Source organism: Pseudonaja textilis, chromosome 1 (genome assembly GCF_049901715.1).
Source record: "Pseudonaja textilis isolate UNSWEBS1 chromosome 1, rPseTex1.2, whole genome shotgun sequence".
In the NCBI taxonomy this organism is placed as follows: Eukaryota; Metazoa; Chordata; class Lepidosauria; order Squamata; family Elapidae; genus Pseudonaja; species Pseudonaja textilis.
In genome coordinates this window covers 52,068,496-52,089,142 of record NC_141990.1, presented here as the reverse complement: position 1 = coordinate 52,089,142, position 20,647 = coordinate 52,068,496, and the positions used below count along the sequence as shown (strand labels likewise).

At 42.5% G+C, this 20,647-nt stretch overlaps 1 protein-coding gene across 1 annotated transcript in view; it reads left to right on the top strand.

Moving 5' to 3' along the window:
- Positions 1–20,647, top strand: part of ENAH (ENAH actin regulator) — a 73,608-nt gene that overhangs the window by 19,166 nt on the left and 33,795 nt on the right. Inside the window, exons 2-3 of the mRNA XM_026695679.2 lie at positions 5,225–5,390; positions 19,009–19,186. Of these exons, the coding sequence (XP_026551464.1) occupies positions 5,225–5,390; positions 19,009–19,186 (344 nt within the window). The remainder of the gene's footprint in view (positions 1–5,224; positions 5,391–19,008; positions 19,187–20,647) is intronic.

Here is a 20,647-nt window from a genome sequence, read left to right as displayed (position 1 = left end):
TACTTTAAAGCTTAAAGAAAAGAGATGGCTTCACAGAACTACTCTTTTTCCCTTAAATCTCTTTTAAGTCAAGGGTGGGCAAGTTATTGTCCTCCAGATGTTTTGAGTGCAATTCCCATAAATCTTATTATTGTGACTATTGGTAAGAAATTAAAACAATTATCCAGAACATTTGGAGGACACAAGAGAGAGGGAGGGAGGGAAGAAGGATGAATGAGAGTGAGAGTGAGAATGAATATATGGTGGTTATAAGCGAAAACAATTCATGTGTTGTACAGTTGTGACAAGAAGATAAATAAATTTGAAAACTTGTTTATTTGAAATTGGGTACAGCAGAATTTCTGAAATGCAGATAAAATAAGTAATATTGTGTAGTTTCCTTCTTCCTAGCGTTATTCCTGCACTATGACAGGGTCCATTTGTTGGCAAAACTGTCTCAATTTGGATTGATCCAGGGCATCTTCAGGGGCAACGCCTTTATGTTTCATGTCCTCTTTGATGCTAGCCATCCATCTTTTCTTGGATCGGCCATGTGGTTGCTGGCCATCATGATCCAGATGCATTGGTCCTTGCCACCAATTCTTCTTCACCGTGTACAATGTGTCTGTACCATTTAAATCAGGGCTGTCAAACTCCCAGCTTGTGGGCCAGATGCGTCATGCATTGGTCATGTCCATGCCTGGTTTAATGAAGGGGGGGAAAGTTCCAATATGTCACGTGATGCTACCCCGACAACGTGAGTTTGACACCCCTGACCTAAATCTTCCTCAATTAAATGATATAAGTTGATGGGACCCCATAAATGGGCCTCTGTTGCTGTATAAGCCCTCTGGAATAATATTTTCCCAGTTTTATGCGGCTCTTAGTTGGACCCTATTTAAACAAGTCTTTAAAATCTGGCTCTCAGGCCTTGGGCTAGGGTGGACCATTTTTTGAAAGTTTTGTAAAGAACTTTGGCTCTGTTGAGCTTGAAGGAAGAAATAAATTAAGTCTTTAGATGTTAAGATGTTTAGTGAATTCCAGACATTTATTCTCTATCTTTGAAATGTTCTTAAATAGCATTTTGTTTGTCTGTGGTCTACATTTAGTAATGTGTTAAAAGAGCTGAGCTTGCTATATATTGAGCAGCTGCCGTATAATAAATTGCCAACATTGCTAGTAGTAATTTATATAATATATATTATTGTGAGATGCCCAGAGTCAGTTTGAGTTAGGGGGTGTGAGTGTCCAAATTGAACTGAATTAATATTTTTAGCTAGGACTTGTTATATGGGTCTTTCTCTTTTCCTCTTTCTTTATTCAGTTCATTATTTTTATTATATTATTGCGGTATTGCCTTGCCATTGTTTCTTAACTTTACCTATGAAATATTGAAAAAAATCAAAATTATTTCATTCATTGTTTTTAATGAATGGAAATGATAGAATGAATCTCTCTGTGTATGTAACAATTTTGCAAACAATTTTCTATGATCTTGGATAGAGAATGTAGAATTCAAGTACACTGAGGAAGATTTGAATTGAGCTGGAGGTCAGGAATCTTTTGAAGGAATTAAATGGACAGTTCTAAATATGGAAAAGAAAAAGATAGTGAAGCACAAGAATATGTGCAGAAAATAGTGGAATGTGGAAAGAAAACTGTGGAAATGGAAAAGAAGAAAGAATGGGGAAGGGAAATTGAAACAGAAGAAAGAAAAGTAGACCTCTGGCATGCAGCAGAGAAATTGTGAGATGTGAGATTCTCATCTCTCAAGTTACAGACAAAAGAATGGACATTTTTTATATGAGATTGATATAGAAAGTAAACAGTGAGAAAGCATAAATGGGATGAGTGGGCTAAAGAAATATGTAGAAATCAGTGCATCACTGCCTGTGCAGAGCAATGACGGGATGGTGTTAGGAAAAAATAAAAGTTGACATTAGTGAAGAGGAAGTTCAACTTCAGACTCTGCTGGCAATTTATACAGCAGCTGTTAAATACTGAAGTTATTCAAAAACATTTGTTAGGAGACCATAGAATCTGGCATGTGTGACTGTCAACAAGCAGCTGCTTGGCTCCTTCAGAAAACACACCCAGCAAAGTGTTAATGGGGGAATTAAGTGGAGGGTCCCTGTTTCCCAGAATTGAGGCAAGAACTGAGCAGTGAATTAGAAGGGGCATTAGAGTACAGTGGTATCTGCCTGAGGAAATAGATTTGTTCGTTGGAAAGAAAGAATACAGAATTGAAGGTGGTGAGCTAATTAGAGGTGGTGAGCTAATTGGACTGGAAAAGTTGGGGTGAATTGGATAAAAGTTTTTACTGGAGTTTTTATTCCACTCTAATCCAGCAAGATTCTGAGCAGTGTGGATGGGCTGATGTTGATATCATGAAACATAATACGTAGTGATATTAGACTATCATTCCATCCAGAATACTACTTCTGCAGAAATATCCCCTTATTTGACTTTGGTGAGAGCAGACCCTGGATTGGAAAGGTTAGGAATTTGTAGAAATACAGGTTGATAGACATTGCCTTCTATTGCAGTGAAAACTTTAGCATAATCACATCTATACTAGCTTCAGCCTTTCCTGTATTGGGTGGCTTTAATTGTTGTCACCCATTCCCTTGTTAAGGGTGCTGCCCTTGAAATAGTCTGAAAACTTAAGTGAGTGCAATATGCAGCAGTCTGTTTCCTCTTGTAATATCACTACTACCGAAGGTCCACTGGTGCCAGCTAGTTTCCAAGTACAATTAAGATACTGCTTATCATGGATGGGTCGATTCAACTTTGTTAATCAAGTACAGAAATCATTTAAGTGCCTTCGCATAGTTGAGTTTGTCCTTCCAGTAAGATCTGGGTGAGAGATTTTGTTGAGGATTCTACCAGTAAAGAAATGCTATCTTAAATGACTCTGGGCTAGAACCTTCTCAGCAATGTCTCCTTTATATGGCATAGCTTACTCTGGATGCTCAAACTAGGCTTTTTTTATTTTCGGAAAACTCTAAAAGGCATTTGAGGGCAGGTAAAATCATATTGCCGAAATGGTGCTGTCATTGAACTGATGGCTTATAGTTAATTTGTTTTAATTTAAACAATTAAAATTATTTAAAGAAATGAGTTTAGCAGCCTGATCACAGAAATGTATGGGGATGGGAATATGGACTTTTAAAGACCACAAAATATATGAGCCTTTCTATAGGAAGGTTTTTTAAAAGGCTTTCTACATTGGACATTTTTATTGATCTGGAACTGTTAGAGCCAAAAAAAAGCTAAGCAAAGAACAGGTGGGAAACAATGTGTCAAATACCATAAGCTAGTTTGTCTCACTCACAACAGATGTCCTTGAAGTTTCTTTGAGGCTGAAATAAGTAGACATTGTTTCTAATGTTTTTGGTTCATAATTTATTATGTTTCAAAGTCATAGTAGTAAGCTTTCCTTGTAGGATAGAACTTGAATGGGTGCTTTATATTAAAAATACAGATGGATGTGATATAGTTTCTTGGCTTAGTACAGTGTTATTAATTTTCTAGATTTGAGCCAACATTTTGCTTACCCTATCTTAAATTCATGAAAATCTGTTTCTGGAGTTATATTTAAGTTAAATAAATAAAAATTGACCTATATACTACTAAAACTCTTGTGTCTGTTTTGTAACCTTTAATTGTAAACTAAATGGTGTATCGTAGGGCAAGAATTTTTGAACCAAGGTACCTCCCACAAACAAAGTGTTTGATTTTTGGAAGTGTCAACAATGGAGAAGCAGCAGGAAAGGTTACAAGTTGCTTGGATAAGTTTCCCCAACCCTCACAACCTTCTTAGCCCTTCTGTGCTCCCATGCATTGGCCACTCATACACCGCCATGCAACTCTTCCTGATCTGTGTCGCCACCCCCATTGCATTTTCTTGACCCACGTAGCACCTCTTGCTGTCCCTGTGCACTTTCTTAGCCTGCACTACACCCCTGCATGTCCTCCCCTGCAGATCCTCATGCACATCTGTGTACTCTTTCCAACCTGCAGTGGATCCCAATGCAGTTTCTGCATTGGGTAGGATGTGCGGAGGCATGCAAAAGGCACCAAGGGATAGGGTGTGTGTGGGAGTCCGCAGGTGTTAAGTAAGAAAATATCTCTAAAATGATGACTTGAGGGTCATGGATTTTTTAATATAACGTAAACGTATCCTAGCGCTTTATCAAATGGCAGATTTCTTGAAATAAAATATCTGACTAGAGAAAAAGTTTGAGTATGATGTTCAGAAAAAATGACTTTATATAGATTTTAGGGATAGTTCCTGAAAAAATATAATTGCAGTCTTTGATTTTAGATGAAGCCTTGATACATCTATTTGAATTTCTTATTTTGATTAAATGACATCTTCTTGGCTTGTCTGCTTAAGCATTTAATAGGTTTAACTATTAAATAGGGTTGTCCACTAATCCACTATAGTTGTCCACTATAGTGTTTCAAAGTTGTGACTTCATTTGTCCCTTATTGGCATGTATGGAAATTTATTGAATTGATTAAGCAAGCATGTGTACTGTTTGTACCATATTCAGCCTTACCTATTATCTTCAGTTGCTAAATATGACACACATTTTGGACCAAAGAAGTTAGTGGCCAAAGTTGTAGCAGATGTGATATGTTCGTATAAATATAGAAGAAAAGAGGGAAATAGAACATATTCCTTTGTCCCCAACATTTGCTGAAAAATGAAGAGAAATAAATATCAACTAAGGCAGTGGAAAAGAAAAAAATAAGAATTTGAGTAAAGAAACCACCACAGTAGCTAACTTTTAGTCTCTGGTTTGTTTTCTTACCAGTCTTTTTTATGATTAAAGCTATACTTTTTTAAAGGCCAGTAATTTTTATGGCCTTTATAATTATTTTCTATAATGCTGTGAACCTTATTATTAGTTATTCCTATGTGGGCTAGGTAATGGTCAAATAGGATTAACATGAAGAATAGATATTCGGGAACAAAGAGTTTATTTAAAAGTTTCTTCTCTAAGAAAAATATAAGTATCAAAAAAGAATGATTTATTAATATCATTTGACCCAAAATTTAATCAAGTATGATATAAGTTCTTTTCAATAAAAAATAAATTATAGAATTGAGTTTGATGAGCTGAACTGAACTGAATGTACAATAAAGTCTTTGTCATATGATGCTATTTTCATGAGAAACATTTCAGAATTGTGTTTATACTCTTTTCTACCCATTTGTTTTTCTTTGCCTTAATAGTGAGCAAAGCATCTGCCAAGCACGAGCTGCTGTAATGGTCTATGATGATGCCAATAAGAAATGGGTACCAGCTGGTGGCTCTACTGGATTTAGCAGAGTTCATATATATCATCATACAGGCAACAATACATTCAGAGTAGTTGGCAGGAAGATTCAGGATCATCAGGTGAGTTATTTAATAATCTTTTTTACAAACAAAAATGTTGTCTTTTTAGTTGATTAAAACCAATGCAAGGATAAAACTAATGAAAGGGAAATTTACTGTATTATTCAGACACACATTAAGGTTTTCTAAATATTAACTATGAAACTAATTAAAGTTTGTTATATTGGTCTTTCTCTGAAAGCAGATAAGATTAACTGAAGTAATGGTTAGTGGCTGAGTGTTGGAAAAGTAGAATATAAGGAATATTGTAGGTTGTGACCAGTATTCACCTACTGATTTATCCAAGATATTTTTTGGTCTCCATCTTCTACTTAGGTATATTCCTTTTGATTAAAAAAAAAATCAAATGGTTTTGTTTAGAGACTTTGCATTGTCTCAATAAAATAGTTTTGATAATTTGTTTATGCTCCCAGGATTATTTCATTATTGTAGATCTTACTGAAAATATTCCTGCCTCCATAGGTAAGAAAGTACTTCCAGAATGTGCTTCCAGAATTGTAATGCTACTGTGGTACAATTTTAGTTTTGTGTTTATTTCATGGGGAATCAGAGACTCTGAAAATTAATATTATAATAGTTTATATAATTATATTTGCTATGTCAGATTAATAATTGGCTGTCCTGGTCTACCAATGCGACGAGGAAAAATCAGGCCAGGGTAGCTTTGGCCCGATCTACCCGGTGCAAAGAGAAAACATGACAGCAGTTTGGGGAATGGCGTCAAACTGGACACACCCACCCAGTTGACCACACCCACCCAGTAAGCCACACTCGCCCGGCCCACCGAGGTCAACCACAGCCCTGATGCAGCTCTCAGTGAAATTGAGTTTGACACCCCTGCTGTAGAGGGTCTCTAAACAAGGGGCTGAAGGCCTATACTGGTTTCAAATAGTTAATTGCTCTGAGCTCTGTACAATAGGACAAGGAAGAGAGTTCCATTTGGGGAGACTCCTCTCCTCACTGTTTTCTCAGGTATACCAGTTTCCCCCATTGCACATTTCACCTCAGATCTGACTTTGGTTCTGAGCATAGCTCAAACTAGATGGCTCTTGATCAAAAAGAGTATATGTACTCATGCCCAGGAATTGTCTCTAGTCATTGTTATGTATATATTATCTATTCCGCCAGTACAGAAGAGTTGTAGCCCACAGCTTAAAGCTTCAGATGATGCTTCTGAACTTGATATTCCCTCATATTATCAGCTTATGAACAGTCTGGATTTTTTTTTCCAAATTAAAAAAATGTGGGCTGTTGGTTTCTGCTGTTTATTTTGCAGAGTTATCATGCTGATTTCTGGGCTAACCCCACCCCAAATCACCCTGACATTTCTAAGGCATGTTCAAAGTTACACCAGACTTCTTTTCTTCTTTTCTAATATTTTAAAATATAGTAATGAACCTGCCATTACCATCCTACCTCTCATTTTAGGATAGTATTAACTATATTCTTTCCTTCTTGCAAAATGTCATATCCATAGACTTGCGGGATTATACATTAATATACCTACGGTACCTATCATTGATCTTTGGCTGCTTTATAGTAATGGATCCATAGTAACGGACCTATTTATCTATCTTTTGTTTTACCATTTGTCATTCATGTCTATTCCTCTGCTTCCTTGGTATCATTTTATTCTCTTACCTAGATCAGTGGCTCCCAACCTTTTTGACACCAGGGACTGGTTCTGTGGAAAGAGGTTTTTCCATGGACCAGAAGGGGCATGGTTTCATGTGCTGCCTGAATCCCGCAGATGGGGCTTCACTTGTTTGCATTGTCCAGTTTCTGGCATGCTGTTGCCCAGCGCCAGTCCAAGGACTGGGGGTTGGGGACTCTTGATCTAGATGACTGGGCTCTTACTGTATATTCTCACGTTGATCTATCTGCTACTTAGCTTAAATGTTTCTCTTTGTTTAGCATATTGGCCTCCAGATTAATTATGATAACTCTTCCATTATTTTCTTTCAGCTTATCTAGCACAATATACCACTAGAGCAGGGATGTCAAACCCGTGGCCTGCGGACCGGAGATGTTATGTGTTGGCCATGCCCACCCCCATTTTAGTAATGGGGGGGAAGTTACAATATGTCATATGCTGACGTGACACTGCGTGTTTGACACCCCTGCCCTAGAGGAAATGTTGCTGTTACTGTTGCTGCAATGTACTCTACATGGGGCTGCTCATGAAGACCACCTGAAAGTTACAACTGGTCCAGAATGCAGTGATGCATGCAGTGTTGGTGCCTTTTGGTTTGCCCATATTATATCCCTGTTGTGCACTTGCTCCAAGTTTCTTCCAGGTGCAATTCAAGGTGCTGTTTGTTACCTTAAAAGTGCTTCATGGCATGAGACCAGACTATCTGAGGGTATCTGTCCATCCTGCCAGAGTGGAGAGGGTAGGCATGCTCCAGATCCCTTCCCTTAAACATTGCCACTTGCAGGTTGTTGGAAGTGGGCCTGGGCCCTACCCTTTAGGGCCCTACCCTTTAGGGCCTGGGCCCTACCCTGCCTCTTGAGGCCTGACAAGCCCCCGCCCTTTTAATATTTCCAGAGAGCACTTAAGACCTGATTGTTTTGGGACAGAGTAAAGTCAAATTTGGATGAGAACGTTGCAGATTGCATTAGGGAAGTTTGGTTGTGGCACCATTTTTTTCTATTTTTGGTTTTATTATCTTTGCTTTTATGATTGCATATATTGTTTTTATTGATTGCAAGCCATCCAAAGTTTGGTTCTAAGATGAGCAGCTATACAAATGTTTAAAATAAATAAATATTTGACTTTCATAACATAAAATATTAGGTATTTCTTAACTTTTCTTGGCTATACCAATACCCACAAAAAATACTTCTAAAGCCCACAAAGAATAGAAGTTCACACAGTTTCAGTTGACATAGAAAAAATGGAATTTCTCCATAGAGCTGCTACGAGCATCCAGAATGGGAGGTGCTCCAGTCTTGGCTCTCACAGGCTGAGCTTGAATTGAGGAACGCTCCTCCCCATCACGTGGTCCCTCGTAGCGTTCCCCAGTTTTAGCTCAGCCTCGTGACAGTCAGGCTGTGTTTCTCTCAGCTCTTGGCCGATTCAGGTTTTTCCATAGGACTTCTACTCAGGTTCGACCTTTGATTTCATTATTTATGCGCAGTTGCCCTGGGGTCTATAGCTCCCTATGGGAGTTTTCCCCCATCCTGGGGAAGGGGGGGAGTTTTAATTCTTTCCCCTTGGGCAGTTTCCAGCGCTTCGCGTTGCTGGCGCCCCCCCACCCCTCGCCTACCACTTCGTTCGCTCTACCGCTGAGCGCCGCTTTCGTTCCTGCCTCTTTCGGTGTTTCCCCCCCACTGAACGCCCGTAACCAGGGGAGATACATCTACCCCCTGTTCCTCCTGTTTTTGGGCCCTCATAGGCCTCTTCAACTCCGGGAGAGTGACCGCAGCCGTTCTCAGCTGGCGAGGTAGCAGCACTCCACTTCTCACCCCCCCCCCCGGTTTTCGTCTGGGGGATAGCTGCTGTAGGCCATCATACTCTTCACAGGCCTGGCGTTCTTTCGGCTAATTGGATCAGCACGTACAACTGCCGCTCCCTTCGGAGCAATTTAAACCGCTCTAATAAGAGCAGCAATGAAACTGAACGGGCAATAGGCCCAGCTTCTTTATATATATTCCAATCAGTCCGTTTTCAAAGTGAAATAAGGAGAATCATTAATGATTAATGATGGATTCAATGGAATATTTAAAAAAAAAAACCACAACAAAATACAAAAATTAAATAAATTTTTTTTCACTAAAAGGGATGTGTGAAACAACCGTTGTGATACCTGGCCTTGGTGTAGGTCGCATTCAGACGAGCCAACCGTCTCATACTAACTTAAATAATTTTTTTTCCAGCTTCTTTCTAGATGGCAGATGACAATTCTTCATGTGGCCCTTCTCTGAAGGCCAAATCCAAAACACATTACCTGCGCAAACAGGCACAGGAGACCTCCAAAGCCTCACAGAAGGATGCCCTCAGACGCCACAAGGCATTAGAGAGGGAAATAGACAGGCGGTCTAGAGAGTCAAGCTCCGTGCCTCTGGCCCTTCCTCCCGCCACTCCCTCAACCTCCTCCCAGCCCCCTCCTCTCTCCTCACCTGTTCAATCCTTGGCCTCAGTGCCTAGACAAGCTCCTGAAGCTACTTTCACCCCCACTGCTGCTGGCTTGCGCCAGGAGGAACCAGAGGAAGATTCCATGGCCGAAATCCCTGAGAAAATGAGATCCTGGATGGAGTTTGCCATCCGCCAGGGAATCGCGCAAGGGCTCCAGCAGATGGCCGGTCCGGCCCCTCGGCCTGCGGCCTCTGAAACCCAGGCTCCATCCGTCAGATCGCTTTCCAGGTCGAATGCTTCACATGGTCAGGTACACTCCCAGAGGGAACTGCCTCTCTCTCATGGGGTAGAGGAGGAGGAGCAGGAACACGATCAAGGGGACCCGACCCATTTCGGGGAAGAGGAGGACCTTGATTTAGGGTCCATGATCTATAGCGAACCCCTCTCGGGGGCAGACCCAATGGAGGGGGAGATGTCAGAGGATGAAGGCCTCACCCCGGACCAGCCCACCTTTGTGGGGTTGTTTAAACCACACCTGTTTAGGTCCATCCTTTTCAAGGCCAAAAACATTTCAGGCCTGATCTCCCAACCCTCCCCTGAGCCTGCAGCCTCGGGGGGACCCCACGACTCCATCTTTAGTCAGCCAGTGGTAGAGACCGAAGTCATTCCGGTCCCACCTATTTTTTCTGATCTGGTTTCCAGACAACTGGCCTCTACGGGAGCGCCTCCTGCCCCTTCCAGTCAGGACAAACGTTTCTTCAACCTTGACCCTGATTTCTCTCTCCTGCTAGACCCCCCCTCTGTTGACGAACCCATCGTGGGTTTGGCTTCTTCCTCAACCCCTAGCGATGCCTTAGAGGCCCTGAAACCAGAGGACAAGCGAGCCGAGCTGGCCCTACGCCGAGCCCACCAATCCGACGCCTGGGCCATTAGATCGGCCACGGCCGCATCTTTCTTCACCAGATCCGCAATCAGGTGGCTCTGCCAGCTTAAGCAACATGTCCCCACGTCCAATCTCAGGGCGCATCAGGACATCGCAAAGCTCACGGCCGTGGCCGAGTTCTTGGCTGACGCCACTTATCAGGCTGTGAAATTCTCCACCAGAGCCATATCCTCTCAGGTCACAGCTTGCCGCTTGCTTTGGCTCCGTCACTGGCAAGCGGACATTAAAAACAAGGTGAAATTGGCATCCGCTCCCATTTCGGGAGGTAAATTATTCGGTCCGGTCCTTGATCCCTTACTGGTTGAGAGCTGCAACAAGCGCAAATACCTCCCCTCTCTTTTTCGGAGGTCCGACTCCAGAGCCCCCCCTCCTTTCGACGAGGATCCTTTCGTTCCTCCTTCCAGACCTCCTTTCCCCCCGGGTACCTGCGATCTCCCTCCTACAGACCACCCCCATCGCAAGATCGGGCTGAATCAACCGAGAGGTCCAGAAGGGGTGGTTCCTATAAAAGGCCCTTCCGGGGATCCGGGAGCAGGCCCTTCCGCCGCTCCAGATAACTTAACCCTCTCTCTCCCCATCGGTGGCCGCCTCAGGTACTTCGCCAACCGATGGGAGGCCTCTACTACTGATGCATGGGTCAGGGACTCGGTCCGTTTCGGCCTTGCCCTTGAGTTCCAGTCCCCCCCTCCTGATTTCTTCATGTCCTCCCCCTCTCCAAAGACCCTGCTAAGCGGGCCCTCATGGACGCTGCCATCAGTCATCTCCTCGATATAAAAGCTATCCAACCCGTCCCCGCCGCTCAACGGGGACGAGGTTTTTATTCCCATCTGTTTGTAGTGCCCAAACACTCGGGGGGTTGGAGGGCTATCTTAGACTTAAAAAGGCTGAATCGTTTTCTAGCCCCCCGTAAATTCAAAATGCACACGTTACAATCAATACTCCTGGGAACCCGACGAGGGGACTGGCTCACTTCAACTGACCTCTCAGAGGTATATTTGCACATTGCAATTCGGCCCTCTCACTACAAGTTTCTACGCTTCTCCTATAATAAACAACACTTCCAGTATGTCGCACTTCCCTTTGGTCTGTCTTCCGCTCCCAGGGCCTTCACCAAGGTCTTGGCGGCCCTGGCCGCCCACCTTAGATCCCTCCCGGTCCGTCTCCACTGTTACCTGGATGACATCCTCATCCAGTCCTCCTCAAAAGATCAGGCACAAAGAGACACCAGACTCACCCTTGCCGCCCTTCAGGATCATGGGTTTCTGATAAATTGGAAAAAAAGTCACCTTTCCCCTTCTACCCAGCTAACCCATTTGGGGGCGGTGATTGACACGGTCCAGGAGCTAGTCTTCCTGTCCCCGGAAAGGCTCCTTAGCATTCAACAATCCATTAAGCTCATTAGGCGTGCAAAAAAAGTGTCTCTGTTAGATTTGTCAAAATTGTTGGGCAAGTTGGTTTCATGTATCTCTGTTATTCCTTGGGCCCGTTTTCACACCAGGTCCCTTCAATGGTTCCTGCTTCCGCATCAGCGATCAGGAAGGAGCAACTCAAGGCTCCTGGTCAGAGCCCCTCCAAGAGTCCTCACGTCCCTCCTTTGGTGGACCAGACCGGCCATCAACAAGGGCCACTACTTCAAGGAGCCCAACCGGCTGACCCTCACCACAGACGCGAGCCTCTTCGGATGGGGCGCTCATGTCTACTCTCTCGTCCCAGGGCAGATGGTCGGCAACAGAACGACTCTGCAGCATAAATTGGCTGGAGCTCCACGCCGTTTACCTGGCACTTTGCAGTTTCCTACCTCAGGTACGTGGGCGCCACATCCTGGTCCTTACAGACAACGTCACGGCAAAAGCCCATATCAACAGGCAAGGGGGCACCCAATCGATACGGCTCATGAGAGAGGCCGAACACCTTTGCCGATGGGCAGAAGCAAACCTGTCATCCATCAAGGCAGACCATATCTTGGGGGCTTTAAACATCCAAGCAGATTGGCTCAGCAGAGCCACCCTAGACCAAGCAGAATGGCATCTCCACCCATCCCTATTCAGGGAGGCAGCCTCAATCTTCGGCCTTCCCAAGGTGGACCTCTTTGCATCCCCCCTCAGCGCCCAGCTGCCAAGGTTCTTCTCCAGGTACCCCTCTCACGGGGCGGAGAACCACAACTCCCTACGTTGCTCTTGGCCCCCAGGGCTTCTTTATGCCTTCCCCCCCGACCCTTATCCCCAGGGTCATCCACAAACTGATCCTGGAGCAAGCGGAAATTCTTCTGGTGGCCCCTTATTGGCCCAGACGTCTGTGGTTTGCGGACCTCCGCAACCTCTCGGTGGCCCCCCCCGGAGGATCCCACCCGACAAGATTTCCCTGTCCCAGGGCCCTCTTACACATCCAAACCCCCAATGGCTCCAATTAGCCGTCTGGAGGTTGAGCGGGACCGCTTAAGAAGAGTGAAGTTCTCCAACCAGGTCATAGACACTATCCTGGCAGCCAGACAGCCCTCGACCACGCGAATATACAATGCCACGTGGGTCGCCTTTCGTAATCCCCTCTCTCCCTCCATCGCACAGGTCCTGGAATTTCATCAAGAGGGCCTCAGTAAGGGTCTATCCACTAACACCCTAAGACAGCAGGTCGCGGCCCTGGCAACCGTTGTTCCCACCGGTAGTGGGGGTCCCCTCTCTCATCACCCCCTTATCTGGGCCTTCCTTAAGGGAGCTTCCAATCTGCGCCCCCCAACTGTACACCGTTATCCCACCTGGGATCTCAATAGGGTTCTCGTTTCCCTTACCAAGCCTCCCTTCGAACCCATCAGGGAGGCCTCCCTCCAGTTCCAAACACTCAAAACTGTTTTTCTTGTGGCTATCACATCCGCTCGCCGGATTTCGGAGATAGCAACCCTCTCCATCAGAAAGGATTTATGTGTGTTCCATTCGGATAGGGTCGTTCTCCGACCTGACCCCACCTTCCTACCCAAAATTAACTCAGCTTTTCACAGAGCTCAGGAGCTCATTCTCCCGAACTTCTGCCCCAGACCCTCTCGGGAGAGAGACAGTGGCACACTCTTGATGTGCGGCACGCCTTAAGGATCTACATTAGACGCACCCAGCCCTTCCGGAAGTCAGAGGCGTTGTTTCTGTCCTTCCAACCCAAGTCGCTCGGCCACAAAGTGTCACCTACCACTGTGGGCCGTTGGATTAGGGCCGCCATTTCTAAGGCATACCAGGCACAGGCCCTACCTGTTCCCCCTGGCATAACTGCGCACTCCACCAGGAGCGTGGCTACCTCGGCCGCATGGGCCACGCAAGCTTCAATAACTGATATCTGCCGGGCTGCCACCTGGGCATCCCTGTCCCCTTTTATCAGACATTACAAAATCGATGTGTTCGCCTCGGCTGAGGCCTCTTTTGGCAGGCGGGTCCTTCAACGGGTCCTTTAGGTTCCAGAGGAGATTCCGAACCAGACGGGATCCCGCCCGTAGGACTCGCCAAGCTTTGGTATGTCCCATTCTGGATGCTCGTAGCAGCTCTATGGAGAAGGGGCGTTGGTTCTTACCTGATACGCTTCTTCTTGTAGAGCTGCGTAGAGCATCCAGCCCCACCCATTAGTCCGTCTGGTGGGGAATCTTGTTTCGGCCAATAGATTAGCTATTAGGATGAGAATAAGGCCTTTTCCTTCTCGTCTTCGCAAAACTGGGGAACACTACGAGGGACCACGTGATGGGGAGGAGCGTTCCTCAATTCAAGCGAGGCCTGTGAGAGCCGAGACTGGAGCACCTCCCATTCTGGATGCTCTACGCAGCTCTACGAGAAGAAGCGTATCAGTTAAGAACCAACGCCCCTTTTCAAGGCACTGTGTTAAAATGAAAAAAATCACTGCATTTGTTTTATCAGATTGATATTTTTAAAAAGTGCTCTCAAATTGGAATTTGATTTTTTGGAATGACATAGATTTTTTTCAGAGTGATCTGCCTTAACCTTGTTTTTCACATCTTCCATATCTTATTTCTATTTTGAGTGCAATAATTAGTTTGTTTTGCTGTCCATTGTATAGATTTTCCCTAACACCAAAGTTCAAAAGCATGAATCTTTCTATTATCCTGTTTCTTCTTTTTGTTCCCATAGAGTGTGGCACACTGGCACAGGGAAAACCATTATTGATATGATCCTAGTCTTTGTACTGTGCTTCTCATATAATAAGGCCAGGTCTTATTTTTTTTTGAGCCCCGAAAAAATGGCTAGGCTGCCTTTTTGGGGGTGACTTAATTCCCCCCCTTGCATCTTTGGGCGGGCGGCGACGGCTTGGATGTTGACCTCGGCGTTGGTGGGGCACTTCGTATCGGGGTCAACGCAGGCAGCACCATATCTGGGTGTACAACAAAAGTACTTCCTAACAGCAAGCCCCTCCACCATTCCCCCCATTTTGCATGTTTTAATATAGGCCTTAATTTGGGGGGAGGGGCTTAATTTCATTTCATGCCTATAAAACATGCTGGGACTTCCTATTGGGGGAGGCCGTATTGTTGGAGAAACAGAGTATGTATAGACCCCCACCATGTCATCTGGATATTATTTCCAAGGCTTTCTTTGCACTTGCCAGTGCAACTTTATGATATATCCCCCCCACAAATGTTTTGTTTTATTCAGAAACTTAAAATACAAACTCCCTCTGAAAAGGGAAAAATCTTACAAAACAAAACAAAACCAAGTTAAACAAAACATTAAAATGTGCATTAGAAAAGAAAAAAGACAAAGACACATATGCTTATATTGTCCAGTTGAATACCGATAAGTATATTGCAGCAATAATTTCCTCTCTTATGAAGCAGGCCCACAATTTATAAACTTCTACAAGTCTGTTTACAACCAGTTTGACCAGTCACCCATCTACTGTATATTAAAAATGATGTTAACAGGTAAACTAACAGCAAAGTCAAACTTCAAAATTCTCTATTAACAGTCTATTATTGTATTTAACTTGTAGAAAGTTTACAGTGGCTTCTTATCTACCACAAATCAAAATCCTTATTCTGATCCATCCAGGATCAAATATCTTCGTTTGCTTCTTAATAATAAAATTTTCCCTTAAGATTTTGATTGGTATCTTTTCCAGCAATTGCTTCTCAATATCCCATCCCCCAGATCTCTTTATTATAAGTACCTCCACAATAATATAGTCCAAAACTCTTTAGAAGTTGAGGTTCATGATAAAAGCATAAACCTTTCATTCTCAAGGACAAGAGAAGTAAATGTACCATAACAGAATGACTACAGAAAAATTGAAATAAAATTTCCCACAATGAAAAGTAGTTAGAAAAATGGGCAATTTCTCATTCAGCAGAAGTTAAAAAAAAAGATCAGTTTTAAAAAAACTAGTAAAATACAGAATCCTTATAGTAAAAATGCAGTATAAATGTAAATTAAAACGAATAACTTTCACTGCCCAGGGATAGGTCCTCTCACAATCGACTTCCTTACAGCAAAAGTGAAAATGATTTAAAAGTCTGTAATAAACAGTAAAGAAATAAATGAAAAAAGGTTTATGTTAAAGTCCAGCAAGGGGTCCTAGGATAAGTCAGCATTCAACTAGTCAATTAACAGTTAAAGATATAAATCAAAAAGTAAAGAAAACTTTAAAATGTGCAGTTAGAACCAAAATTTGTTTAAAGATAGCAAATTGCTGAAAGGAAAAGATGGAAGACCCAACCCTCCGAATTGCTGCTACTGAAAACTGTGATTGTCAAGATCTCTTTTCCCAGCAGGTACACAATCATAGATCAGTCATCTTAGATCAGTGGTTCCCAAACCTTTTCAGTCCACTGCACCCTTGGTGCTACAAACTCATCCTCAGTGCCCCCCACCCAGGGTGGGATTCAAATTTCTTAACAACCACTTCTGCGGGTGTGGCCCAATGTATGGGTGTGGCTTGGTGGTCATGTCACTGGCTGGGTGTGGCTTGCTGGCTGGGTGTAGCTTGGTGGTCACATGACCGGATAGGTGTGACCAGATGGCCATGTGACTGGCAAACCAAATACAAGTGGTCTTCGCTTAATGGCCAGTTGCTTAGCAAGTGTTCTAATTTATGACTGACCTCCCCAGAGCTACTTGACCTGTTTTTGGAGTTTTGACAGCCATGCACGCGCGCGCGTACACACACGCACTAATCCTGCTAGAGCAGGTGGTTGAACTAAATATCTCATTCACTTTCTCTTTCTTTCTTTCTTCCTTCCTTCCTTCCTTCCTTCCTTCCTTCCTTCCTTTCTTTCTTTCTTTCTTTCCCTTCCTTCCATTCCCCCTTTCTTTGTCTATCCCTTTTCTTTCTTTCTCTTCCTTTCTCCCTTTTTTCTTTCTTTACTTTCTTGTCTGTTCCTTCTCTCTTTTTCTCTTTTCCTCTTTTCCTCTTTCTCTCTCTCTTTCCCTCTCTCTCTTTCCCCCTCTCTCTATCCCTTCCCTAACCTATCTACCTATTTTCTGCCCAGGTAGGCATGGCCTAATCTGTCAAAAGCCTGGGCTAATCCTGCATTACTCCGTTTCTCCTTTCAGAGGCCCTGGCCTTTAATCTCCCCATTTCATTCCCCAGGACCGCTTCTTTTGTCGTCCCACAGCCGTGACTTTATCTTCCTCCCGCGGCTGGCTGCCAGGGAAGGCAGGCCAGGGTTGAGCCATTGTTGTCTCTGGTCTCCCCACCAGCCCATGTCGCCCTTGTCACGAATGCCTGCAGCCGCTGCATGTTTGTTTCGGTGCGGCTGGACCGCAGCCTCACTGAAAAAAGAAGCGCTGTCTGGAGGCTTTTTGCAGTGAAAATTACCGACCTCTGCCTTTGCTTGCTCCGCATCTCCAGCGTGCCGCTTTGGCCGTCAGCAATTGTCACACACGCATGCAAATTTTGCGCATGCACAATAAGGACTGACTGGGCAGAGAACAGAGGAGCGGGCGGAGAGTGGCACTGACCAGGGGCCCGTTTTTCCAGTTCTCCGAACTACTGGGAACAGTAATGAACTGGTAGAATCCCACCCCTGAATTGTGCCCTGCAAGGGGTCCACCTCCAGCACTCCTCTATCGCCCCCCCTTGCCTCTTAGCGCCCCCCTGAGTCATCCCACCCACCCCCAGGGGGTGGTACTGCCCACTTTGGGAAGCACTGTTTTAGCTCATTCCTAACTGCTGTTTGTTCACCATATAGCTTTGGCAGTATAAGTAGCTGTTTGTTGGCAGGAGAGAAAAAAAAACCCATCCTGCTGCTCAGCATGCCATCTTGGGGGAAGCCTTGTTTGTGATGTATTTCTTAATTGCTGGTTTCTTTAGTGTAAATAGTTGACAACTTTTATCTTTATTGTCAATTTGAAGTCTGCACTTTCACTCTGTAGCTTACAGATAGTTTGCCTTTTCAACTATCAGAGTAGTGTAATCACCCTAGATTATTAATGTTTCTACTTGCAGTTTTAAAACCACACTCAACCAATGCAGCTTTTGTCAATATTTATTTAGCATGTAGCTTGAATAAATAAAGGGAGAGTACACAGCTTTGTTTCATATTTTTACTGACCTGGACCTATGTTTTGCCATGTTCCATCTAAACTGTTGCTTCCTGACCTGTCTATAGGTCTTGCATCATGGGATTTCCATTTTTCCTAGGGACATTGCACAACTTAACATGGTTAACCAAATCAGATGTATTTCTATAATACGTGAAGCATATATTGACTTATTTTTATATTCTTTAGCTTTCTGATTTATTCAATATGTATCAGCAATAATGTGCCTTATTCTTTGCCTTTTCTAAAAGGTTACAGGTGTGAAGAGATTCAAAACTTTTAAAGAGACCCCAAGTTAATGAAAACGATGATGATGATGATGATGATAAATAGGGAGTACCTATTACAAATTTTATTTGGATTTGTTGCTGACTAATCTAATTGATTTGTATAATGAACACAGCAAACATTTCTTTCACTAAACAGTTAACAATTAGATTATTTATAATTTTTAGTGCCGTTCTTTTATTGATACAGCCCATCAATCTGACCTGTGTAAGGAAAATGGATGTGGGAAATGAACACTGTACTTATGAGTAGGCAGACCAAGAGCATTCTTGTACAGATAATATCCTGAAATATCAGTTAACACATACATGACCTACTTTTGACATAAAAAGTTACCTACTTTTGACATAAAAAATTACCTACAAGCATTTTTATGCATTTCTTTGGAATTTAACTCGTTTTTGTATGCTAAAGTATGCTTTTATATGTTATTAATCTGGCATGCTTCTAGAAATCAGATATAAATGGCCTGGGACTATCATTTATGGTAGTTCCACCATGAATAAATCCAAAGAAAATGTATGCTTAAGATCCTTGCAGCTCCTAATGTAGGTCCAGACTTCAGCATATGGACTTTGTCTTTTATGGTTTATTTCATCCTGTTTGTGTAATTATAGTTAAATGTTCATGTTTATCAATTATTTGGAAGATTGTATACTAAGTATCATTGCATTATTTTAGAATTTTCAACTATAAAACTAAATCCATTTAATTGTTTTGTAACAAAAAAGTAAAATTGTGTGCATCATAATAAAGGGCTTAACTTTTCCATTGCTTGTTTAGGTGGTAATCAATTGTGCCATTCCAAAAGGATTAAAATACAATCAAGCAACACAGACTTTTCATCAGTGGCGGGATGCTAGACAAGTATATGGTCTCAACTTTGGCAGCAAAGAAGATGCCAATGTCTTTGCAAGTGCCATGATGCATGCCTTAGAAGTGTTAAATTCACAAGATTCTGGTAAAATTACTATTCATTTCTATATTATTTCTATATTTCTATTTGCTTTAATTTGCTTTAAATCCAATCTTTCTGAGAGAATCCAAATAATTTTTTAACTCTGCCTTTTGCTCTGTAAAACACGTCTCTCTTGGGCAAAGACTGAGTTGAAACTGGGGAAAGAGAGGCATGGTTAAAAGTTTAAAGGACTCAAGTCTCTGGGCAGAAAGGCAGAGTTAACCCATTCTTTGGATTCTCTGCTCAGCACATTGGAGAATGAGATGTTTCCTGTACTCTATGTACCATATTCTATGTGCAATTCCATAGGGAATAAACCCAACAATTTCACCATTATTACTTTCTCCTTTTTACGCTTTCCTTATTGGATACAATTATAGTTAAAAATATAATTACGTATGCAGATATGGCCCACCTAGACTCCACAAATATTAAAGACTGATTTGATTTGTTGTCATAAAGAACATTAAAAATAGACATTAGTTCTATTTCAGAAACCAGTAAATAGGATAATTCATTCTGGGTAGCTTTATTTCTTTTCTGCAGCCCATCAAAAACTTTGATGTACTACTTATCAGCAAATTCAGGTTGATTCAATTAGTATTCATGAGAGCCAGTTTGTTTCTTGAAGCTCCAGCACATTTTTAGAAGAAGAAACTATGTCTCAAAAGACATATTAAGAGCATCTACATAAATTTTTAATTGCTTCAAATCATGAGAAAGCAGTTTTAAAATTACAAGCACATCCAAAGTAGATGGATTCTCTGGGGTTTCTGAATCTTCAGAGAAATCTAGAGTTAAAATAGCTTTTTGAAGTTCCTTGGAGACTGGGACTTTTAACTTAGATACAGATTCAGCTTGCTTAGTTGCAGCTACAGCTTCTTATTGTTTTCTTTCTTCAGAAATTCAGCGAAGCAGGAGTAGAGTTTTTTCTGTTGGCATGATTTTGGATCATTATCTTCTTAAAGTACTGTGAACTAAGAAGAAGATACTAACAATATTACACATTTACCAAACAGTTTGAAATTAACAGAAAATTTCAAAATTGTGAAGGGACTGAGATAATAGATCAGGCAGACACCACAGTGAACCACTATAATTTTTAGCATCTTATATCACTAATTGCAGCAGCTACAACTGCTGATGGTTTGAAGTTCAGTAATGTTGGGGGAGTCTCAAATTACCCTAACTTATATGTCGGCTGAAGTCCATGTGAACTGGAACATGAAGCAGCCTTCAAATTTCAAATCATCAAAATCCTGCAGGATGAGGTAAGGAGATGTTTCCATTGTTTGGAGAAGAACAGACGGTTTTATTCAACATTCTATATTTTCAAATTTGTAAGTTTATTACAGTCTTGTGAAACAAAGAACACCTTGTTGAAAAATATTTGGCCCTTGAAAGGTTTCATACAGTTTAAAAAGAGGCTTCTTATGTGGTAGAAATCATTGTTTAAAATACAGC